The following is a 10124-nucleotide window of genomic DNA, read 5'->3' on the forward strand; positions in this document are numbered from 1 at the left end:
TAATGAGTACGTTGCTTTTTCTTTTTTTTGGGGGGGGAGGGGTCCGGTCGTGGGACCTGAACTCTGGGCTTGGGCCCTGTCCCTCAGCTTTTCAGCTCAAAGCTAGCACTCTACCACTTGAGCCACAGCGCCACTTCCGGCTTTTTTCTTTTTGCTTATGTGGTGCTGAGGAACCGAACTCAGGGCCTCAGGCATGCAAGGCAAGCGCTCTACCACTGAGCCACCTTCCCAGCCCATGGAATTTCTTTTTTCTTTTTCTTTTTTATTTTTTTGGTCAGTCGTGGGGCTTGAACTCTGGGCCTGGGTGCTGTCCCTCAGCTCTTCAGCTCAAGGCAAGCGCTCTACCACTTGAGTACATTTCTTATCAAGCATTGTTGCCTCCTTCTTTGTTTCCCCTTCCCATCCTTTCCCATCCTCTCCTACTCCCCCCCCCCCCCACAAAGCTGTAAAGTTCGTTTTTTGACATAACGATTTGTACACCTCATTGTTGCAATGGTCCACCTGTATCCCTATTTAAACAATTTGTTTTCTCCCTTCCCCTCCACAAATTATACCAACATCAAATACAGTGAAAGCAGTTTTTTCCCACATTGTTTTCCCCTTCCTTCTAGGATATCAGAGGCCCTGGAGGCAGAATCTCAGTGCAATGCAGTGTTTAGTGACAGAAACAACATGATAAAAGTTTTAAGCACTAGAAGGAGTTAGGGTTAGGAAAGATCAGGAGAAAAAGAGAAGACAACTTCACTTAAATGGAAATCTGAAATGTACGAAAATAGAACTTTATATTTAGTTTTCAGTTGCCTTCGGTAGGGGGCGCTCGGAAATTGCCGCCACTTTCCGGCAGCCAGCAGGCCTTTTACCCTCTAGAAAATCGTACTGTGTTTCCGGCTCTTCTCAGTTGCAGACACTCGTAAATACTCGGCAGTTTCCGGGAAAACTCGGGGAATTCGTGTGTTGCTGGCGGTGTTCGATCGCTGAGTTGTGTGGTGCAGGGTCTCCAGCTAGTTATGGCGTCCCCGTCTAGGAGACTGCAGACTAAACCAGTCATTACTTGCTTTAAGAGCGTCCTTTTGATCTACACTTTCATCTTTTGGGTGAGAGACTGAGACGGCTGGGAATCCTGGGATTAGGTGGTGGGTGTGACCGAGAGCGGAGGGAACTAGGGTCGGGAGGGGGCTGGGGTTGAGGTGGAAGCACTCCTCCGACCCCAGCCCTAGCGTATCTGGTGTCTTAAGCCTGGAAGTCAGGCATCGAACTGGGGTCCGAGTGCAGACGGTGGTAGCGTGTAGGCTGAACTGGGGAGCCCAGATGGCCCAGGCATTTGAGTTCTTTGCCTGGAAATGGAGTTAAGGTCCCGAACACACAAAGTTGTTCGTTCCTGACCCATTGGAGCACCGAGGCTTGCTTGTCTCCTTTGAGAGCTCACTTGCATAATAGTGTCTTTCTTTTCACTGCTTCCTAAGAGGGGAGTGTTTCCCAGGTAAGAATGGTATGGCTCCACGCCCGCGAATCTGTCCTTGGGTTGGCTTTTGTGTACTGTTCCTTTGTAGCCTGTGTTCATCCTTAATTGAGGGTGGGGGATGGGGGAAGTCTGGAACTGGGAAACAATGTTTTCCTCCTGGAAGATTTCTTTTCCTTGAGAAGGAGTAAATATTTGAGAAGTTTGATCCCTCAAGCAAATAAGATAAAGGCCTGTGTTTACACAATAAAACAGATTTAAAGAATTTTGATAAGCGTTGTACTCACCCCAGGTTTGTGTACTGAACCTCCTCCTACCCTCTCCCATCCTTCTCTTCTATCTGCCTTGTCTTAGCCCCAGCCCCCTAGCAAACAGACTGCAAGATTAATCCTTTTGTCCGTTTAATTTTAAATACTTCCTGGTGTGTGACTTGAAGATGCTAGTGTATTTGTACAGTTGCCTAACTATTTCTATTTTCTTGATTTCTCACTTAGATCACTGGCGTTATCCTCCTTGCCGTTGGTATTTGGGGCAAGGTGAGCCTGGAAAATTATTTTTCCCTCTTAAATGAGAAAGCCACCAATGTCCCCTTCGTGCTTATTGGCACTGGTACTGTTATCATACTTTTGGGGACCTTCGGTTGTTTTGCTACCTGCCGTGCTTCTGCATGGATGCTGAAACTGGTGAGTCCTTGCTTATCTTAGAATATTCTTGGATTTCTTAAGAAAGTCTCCTGTATTGTAGGCTTTGTTTCTTGCAACTGGCTGTAGCCCTTTAGAATTTTTCTTGTCCCGTATGAAAACTTAGCTGCCAGATTCTATTTTCAAAATAGATATTTTTGAATTGTTTTCCATGCCCTTTGTGAGAAAAATATGCTGAACTGATCAAGCAGAACCTTATCTCCCCTTTGGCTCTGTTTGCAGCTGTGCTAGATTTTATTTGTGCTGACTTGGACTTTCTTTTCCCCCCACAGTATGCTATGTTTCTGACTCTCATATTTTTGGTGGAGTTAGTTGCTGCCATAGTAGGATTTGTTTTCAGACATGAGGTAAGCCTTGTTATGGAGCCTAATATGTTACAACTTATCCTCTCAAATAAAAATAGATTGAGTAACAGACTTTCAATAGTTATAAAAATCACTTAACAGCATTTAAAGCTTAGTTTTTGATCTGTATGCGACAATAGTGACTTTCTAATAAAAATGATGTGCCACTTTTAATAGAAACGAAAAATTTACAAATTTGTAGACCAAATTTGTAATCACTAGAGGAAAATTTAAACATAGCCATAATCACGTTTCCACTGATCACTTTGCGTGAAAGTACATATTCAACTGGAATAGTACAATTTATAACTTCACTAATAGAGTAAAAAGTTTGTAACACAAAATTCATACCTTCTTAAAGCTAGACATGTTGAAAAGACATGTAAACCATTAATGTAAACCATTGATAGCTTAATGTTGATATGTTAAAATCATACTGAAATCAAGTAAATCTGTGGTGGTTATGAAGTTATTCAGTGAGTAGTGAATGCTTTTACAGTGTTTATAAATTATTAGTGCAATGTCCAAACGTAGGGTTTTGGATCTTAATTTCATAGGCAACAAATATGTACAAAGTGGAGAAAGATTTGGAAGGTGAGGGGTGAAATATGCAGTACAAAGCTGACACTTGGGTAAATGGTCTATAGTACTTTGAAATTATACTAGTTGTTACATTAAATTACAATGTTTTAGTCTCCTCAACTAAGTATATCCCTTAAAAGCCAAGATTGGACCATGGAAGTTAATTATCAGAGATATAACCAGGGTCACATTCAAGAATTTCTTTAATCTAAAACCCAAAGGAACTTTGTAGAACATTTGTTTATTGACATTGTATTTCTTTGTTATAGATTAAGAACAGCTTTAAAAGCAATTATGAGAAAGCTTTGAAGTCTTACAACTTGACAGGAGACTATAGAAGTGAAGCAGTAGACAAGATCCAAAACACGGTAAGTGGTCAGAGGCAGTATCTCCCTATTGACCTCAGAGGAAAGAGAGAGCTAGACTACTAGATGTTGTCCCTGTAAGGTCCATTCCTGGACGGCGAACAGACCTCACCCAGTACCTGCGTTACCTAGGCAACTGGGATACCTGGAAGAGGTCACATCCGCATCCACTGAGGTCACATCTTAACCTGATGTGGCCACACCTTTCTCCCACCTGATCCCACTTCCCTTTACCTGGACACACCCTTCCCCACCCCCTACCCTATATAAGGCCTAAACCGCGGCCAGACCGCCCTCTCTTTTCCTTTTGCCAGCCGCGTGGAGTGCCAACCTTGCCTGGTCCCAGCAGGTCTACTGAATAAACCTACCCCTTACCTGAATACCACGTGCGTGGTGCAGTTCTTACTCGGCCACCTCTTTTTAAAAACCTAACAGTCCCCATATACAGGAAAGAAGTATGTGATGATACTGACATATTTGCATCCTCATGTGTTCCTGTTCTCTTCCCTCCCTACTTGCATCATAGACAAATACCGTTAATGCTAACTATAACAGGAAATGTAAGGTCATTCCAAAGCTGTCATATTTCATATCTCCTCATTGAATGCATTATTCTTTTGAGCACAGTTTGCAATAGGTGATTATGTTAGATTAAATGTTTGGCTATAAAGTTGTATTTTGAACTCTAAATGCTTTTGTTGGCTTTTTCAGTTACATTGCTGCGGTGTCACCAACTATAGGGATTGGAAAGATAGTGATTATTACACAGAAATAGGATTTCCCAAGAGTTGCTGTAGAATTGAAGACTGTTCTCCACTAAAGGATGCAAATCAAGTAAACCATGAAGTAAGGAGACTTTTAGGATTCTCTATTTGATAACCTTTGAGGACTTGACTGAATACAAAGTTGTCTTTATTTAATTTTTACTCACATTAATTTTACTCATATAATCTGAAGTAGGCAGAATAAGTAGAACTTGATTTCACACAACTAGCAAGTAGCACATTCAAATGCATGCTCCAAAAGGTGGAAAGACTGGGGATTGAGAACCTATGAAAAAGGATAGATTTCACTGGGGGGGGGGGCCCAGGTAGGGGGGATGGGAGGGGGTGGGTTATGGGAAGGGATGGGAAGGGGAAACAAAGGAGGCAACAATGCTTGATAAGAAATGTACTCGTTATCTTGCCCATGTAATGGTAACCCCTCTCTATGGTATTTTCACAATATAAATAAATAAGTAAATAAAAAAGAAAAAGGATAGATTTCAGTAAATAACAATCAAATGCTAAAACTCATCTTTTTGTGAAGGTGTATGATCAAAGTATTTATTACTGTAAAGAAAACCACTGATTGCTTGTGTTGTATGTTTTCCGCTCCCACCAGGGCTGTTTTATAAAAGTGATGACGATTATAGAATCGGAAATGGGAGTTGTAGCTGGAATTTCCTTCGGAGTAGCTTGCTTTCAAGTAAGTCCGTCTTGTTCTTTGGGAAAAGTTTGTTCATTCCTTTGGTAGGTGTAAACTGGAAAGGTTTTACTTTAAGGCCTGAGGCTTTGTTCAGGCGCCTGGATAGTGAGGGCAGTGTAAGTAGTCATAGTTTCACAAAGCTCCTGGTTACCAGTCACAGTATAGAAATGGAGTGATTGGACTTAATGGGTTGATTTGTTATTGTTTAGATTTTCCTTTAAGAGAAAATATCTTTCATCTTATGTTTTCAACAATTACACAGTGCTCTGAATTTCAGTTTCTGTTGTCATGGTTAGTCATAGCTTAAAAAGGCACAACTTAGAATTTTTCTAACTCCTAAAAGTGATGTCTTTCTTTTCTTTATTCAGTGCTGGGAATCAAACCCAGGGCCTCATGAATGTTTGGCAAGCCCTCTAAGACTGCCATACCCTTCCCTGCCTAGTAAATGTGTTTTAAGTGGTTAACTGTGGAATCCAGTAATCCTGTATATAAACAAAACATTAGATAGAAACCTTGATATTTTTCTGAAATTAGTCAGATTTCTAAAACATTATAGAGCTGCAGCTAGCTGATGATTTGCATGTACTTTTAAACGTATTAAAATTTAAATGATACAGTCTCCCATCCCAATGTTACTGTAGTGTGAAAACTGTGTCACTAAGTGGTTTTTTAGAGCATGTTATTTTATATTCAATATTATAGAAAGAAGGCTGTACAAAGATAACCTTGCAAACTACTTTATGTAGTTATTTTCATTTGTATTAATATAATAGCCACTAGTCCCCTTTGAAAAGTTATAAATATTAAATATAATCACAAGGTTCTTGGGAATCTGAGAATGGGAGGATTAAAGTTGAAGACCGGCTTGGTCAGAGAAAATTTTAATGATTCCTTTTCAACCCATAGCTGCGAACTGTATGTATCTCTCATCCAAACTATATGAGAGGCTAAGATTAGGAGGATTGTTATGCCTAGCCAGCGTGGGTGAAACATCTGTGGGTATGGAATGGAAGCTGGATGTGGTAGTGCCTGCCTGTGAAACTAGTGACAACTGGAATTCTAAAAGTAGGGGGAGGATTGTGGCTCACAAAGAAGGCAAGACACTGTCCTAAAAATAACTAGTGGAAAAATATTGCAACAGCTCAGCAAGTATAAGCAAGCCCTGAGTTCTAACCACTACTATTGTGAAAAAAAGAAAAAGAGAACCTTTGTTGCACTAGACCCATCTGAAGTACTTAGCATCCATATGAGACTAATGACTATTGGACAGCACAGGCATTCTAGAGCATTCACATAATTATTGCACTGCTTTCCACTGCACTTATAGATGGAAGTTTTACTCGATAAGATGCTTATTCTGAGCTAAGTGTTATATTTCATAGTAACTTAGGGTTTGTCCAAAACTCATGACTCCTGATTTTTTATTTCATATTAATTGTGAAGCTCTTAGTCACCATAGTAGTAAAACTTGTATCCTTGGAATTAATCTACTGCTGAACTAGTCTGCTGGTACAGAATGCGAAACATCTAGAAACACTCAAGGAAGGAAATTAATGAATTACAACTGATAGAATACATGTATATTCTGAGGTCTTCAAGTGATTTTTTGGTGTGCTTAATTTTGTTACTATTTTCTTTCCAGCTAATTGGAATTTTTCTGGCTTACTACCTTTCTCGTGCCATAACAGATAACCAGTATGAAATAGTGTAATAAGAATTCAGATGGGTTAATTCCTTTTCGACTTAAAGGTGTGTTCATTTTGGTTAATATTGATATTTAATCCACCCTGTGTCTGTATGTGTTATAGTCTGATCTAGAACCATATTAAAATCTTGCTGAAAGGAATAACTTAGCTTGTCTATGCTTAGCTTGTCTGAGTTTCCCTGATTTATACACATCAACCTAAAGATCTTAAGGGGTCCCATTTCTCATGTGTTTTGAGTTAGAGTGAGGAGAAATGGAATGGTCTTTGTCTATGAGGTTTCCTGGAAAATATGTACACTCTGTTCTTGACCAATATTGGAATTTCCCTTAGCCTTTCCTTAGTTTCATTTGCTATAGTTGTGGGGGGCCTCTGGAGATTAAACCCAAAACCTTAAGCATGCTAAGCAAGAACTGCACCTTCATGAGTTACATACAAAGTCATTCACCACAGTCTTAATCAGTGTTTGAGAAAGTTGCTTTCTTGGTTGAATGATGTTTTTATTAGACCATTTTATTTATAAATTCATCTTGGCTAACGAAGAACCTGATTTGGGGGAAATAGTAAACTATGATCAGAACCATAGTTTGAAGTAATCTCTAGAGCATTTTCATATTTTCATTGTGGGACTGACTGGGAATATATGGGAAGATCTTCATTAGTGAGAACAGATTAGAATATAGGCATAGACATGAACATATAGAAATTTAAGGAACAAGTAAACTAACTTTTCTTTAATTTTAGGATACTTGAGTTCTCCCTAAGTGAATTATAAAATTACCTGGCTGAAAGAGATTACGACTGCAAGCAAGATATGTGTTCACTTGTGTTTTAAGAGCATTGAAAACTTGTATCTCTCTGAAACTGAGTTAGTAAATTGTAAATGAGATAATGCAGTGTTTCTCTTGACTTTATTTTTTCTCAACAAGCCTTTGAAAAGTGCTGTGCATTTGCTAGTTTGTTATTGATAGAAACTTAAATCTTTCTGAATTTGCTGTTGATACAGTATAATAGAAAATTGGCCTTTCTGAACTAGCCTCTTACCAGACAAGATTATCTGGTTTGAATGTGTAATTTGCATCAAGAAGGGAAAATGTTCATTATTGTCTGTTCTGCTGACAAGCAGAGAGTCACATAGTGTAATTCAATTCTAGATAGTCATTGGATGGAGCCTATCATGGGAGTCCTGGGTGGTGGTAGCACTGTAAAGCTTTGGGTCTAAAGCACTGAGACTAAAGGAATTACCAATGTTCTGTGACACATCATGTGTCACTATGTAATTTACAATTCTTTGCCTCCAAACTAAGTATTGATGTTGTATTGATGTTGATATTTTTTCCCTATTGTTTGAACGGTTCATATGGCTGCTTTAAAAGTGTTAGAATCACTGCCTTTTCCTTAGAAATTTAATAGAGCTTATTTTCTTCAATTAGAATTTCCTTACCAGGTTGCTATGATTTAATTGTCAATATTAAGATCAATGTTAGTTGTAGTTTTGTGTCGTTGATTAATAAATCTTTTACACAATCACTACTGTTTCCCTCTAAAAGAATTTTTAATTTTTAGAAAATCTGTGGGATGGGTACTTTCCACTGAGTAAGTGAGATTGCTCATTTGTATTTGAAGTCCAGTTTATACCCCTCAGAAAATACAGGCTGAGGCCCTAAGTCCCATTAAAGAGATGACCCTGCTTAAATTACTATTTCCTGCCAGGTGCCGGTGGCTCACAGCTGTAATCCTAGCTACTCAGGAGGCTGAGATCTGAGGAGCACAGTTCAAAACCAGCCTGGGCAGGAAAGTCCTTGAGACTCTTATCTCTAACCACCAGAAAACCAGAAGTGGCACAGTGGCTCAAGTGGTAGAGTGCTTGCCTTGAGCTGAAGAGCTCAGGAACAGTGCCTAAGCCCAGAGTTCAAGTCCCACAACCAGCAAAAGAAAACATCCAAAAAACCCCAACCATTTCCTGTAATAAAATCACATTTCAGGTGGCTAAATTAGAATATGCTTAGCATTCTCCTAGGAATCAGACTTTTGATCACATAGTTTACAATAAAACAACACCAGGTTCTGATGGCTCACGTCTGTAATATTAGTTACTCAAGAGTCTGAGATCTGAGCATTGTGGTTTTCCCTGGCAGAAGAGTCTTTGAAACTCTTAAATTGACCAGCAGAAAGCTACAAGTGGAGATATGGCTCAAGTGGTAGGGCCCAAGCCTTGTGCAAAAAGGCAGAGCAAAAATATGAAACCCTGAATTTAAACTTCAGTACTGGTACACAGACACACAGAAAGTCTTTTTTTTTGGGGGGGGGGTGTCCAGTGGTGGGGCCTGAACTCTGGGCCTGGGTGCTGTCTCCAGCTCTTCAGCTCAAGGCTAGTGCTCTACCAGTTGAGCCATAGCACCACTTCTGGCTTTTTTTTCTTTTTGCTTATGTGGTGCTGAGGAATCGAACCCAGGGCCTCGTGCATGCAAGGCAAGTGCTCTACCACTGAGCCACCTTCCCAGCCCCAGAAAGTCTTATAAGGAAGAATAAAACCTGTGTTTTTAAGATAATATGGAATGAGTTGATTTGAGAGTCATTTTCTTTGTACATCCATTAGTGAAACCTGTTTTTGTCTGTAATTGCCATATTGTCTACATAGTCTCTCAAATAAGGTACAGGAAGTCAATTGCCATTATAAATAAAACACAAATACTGCTGGCTAGTTTGCACAGAGGAGGAGGAACATTAGGAGGAGGCAAGGTGGTGAGACAGGCTAATGGGGGATGAATATGATTAAAGTTCATTATATACATGTATGCAAATTATTTTGTATAATTAATATAAGTTAAATAAAATACACTAGTTAAATAGAATAATGAATTTCAGATACCTATGTTAAAATGTTTGGAGTTAACTGCTTAAACAGGATATTCTCAGGCCAATGATGTGTCTTAGAAGTAGAGTACCTACCTAGTAATCACAAGACTGAGTTCAAACTCTAGTACTACTCCCCTAAAAAGGATATTTTCTATTAGACTGTAACAGGAGTGGCTTTTGACCTAAGAGTTGTAAGAAAGCAATGATGGAAGTTAATCGAGATTCCTGCTATTGACATTTTTGAAGAAACAAATAGTTTTCAAACAGGCAGTTTTTGTTATGATGACCTTGAAAACCCTTTCAAGGTTTCTTTAGATTTTTTTTTTTTAAGATTTCCCCTCATTACTAAAAAAAAAACTATATGGAAAGTAGAAAAAGGAAAAAGACCTCACTTCACACTTCTGAATGGGTTGGTTTGTTTCTAAGGTGGGTTTATTTTGGATGACAAATTAAAAAAGCCCTTTGTATATGTATATGGGATTACAAACCTTAATTCTGAAGCTAATGGATACCCTGGTGCCACATGATTATAACTGATACAAAATAAAATTTTCTGTACTTTGCTAATTAGAATAGCTAGCTCGAGGTAGGGTCTCTGGACATAACATCTGTGCCTTTTTGTAGAGATACCTGGCAGAAGGCAT

At 39.2% G+C, this 10124-nt stretch overlaps 1 protein-coding gene across 1 annotated transcript; it reads left to right on the forward strand.

Moving 5' to 3' along the window:
- The first annotated feature begins 878 nt into the window (after positions 1-878).
- On the forward strand, positions 879-8151 carry Tspan6 (tetraspanin 6). Its single transcript, XM_042683048.1, has 8 exons — positions 879-1094; positions 1954-2142; positions 2433-2507; positions 3356-3454; positions 4163-4297; positions 4835-4918; positions 6561-6667; positions 7366-8151. The coding sequence occupies exons 1-7, from the start codon at positions 1008-1010 to the stop codon at positions 6627-6629; spliced, it is 738 nt and encodes a 245-aa protein (XP_042538982.1). The 5' UTR covers positions 879-1007; the 3' UTR covers positions 6630-6667; positions 7366-8151.
- Positions 8152-10124: the final 1973 nt, after the last annotated feature.

Source organism: Dipodomys spectabilis, unplaced genomic scaffold (genome assembly GCF_019054845.1).
Source record: "Dipodomys spectabilis isolate Male_0828 unplaced genomic scaffold, ASM1905484v1 ptg000077l, whole genome shotgun sequence".
Lineage (NCBI taxonomy): Eukaryota > Metazoa > Chordata > Mammalia > Rodentia > Heteromyidae > Dipodomys > Dipodomys spectabilis.

Excerpts from the sequence above, each read along its gene's own strand:
- Tspan6 (XM_042683048.1), top strand. The coding sequence starts at position 1,008 with ATGGCGTCCCCGTCTAGGAGACTGCAGACTAAACCAGTCATTACTTGC. Across the intron at positions 3,455-4,162 it reads TAGACAAGATCCAAAACACG|TTACATTGCTGCGGTGTCAC; the intron begins GTAAGTGGTCAG and ends TGGCTTTTTCAG. Across the intron at positions 4,919-6,560 it reads TCGGAGTAGCTTGCTTTCAA|CTAATTGGAATTTTTCTGGC; the intron begins GTAAGTCCGTCT and ends TTTTCTTTCCAG.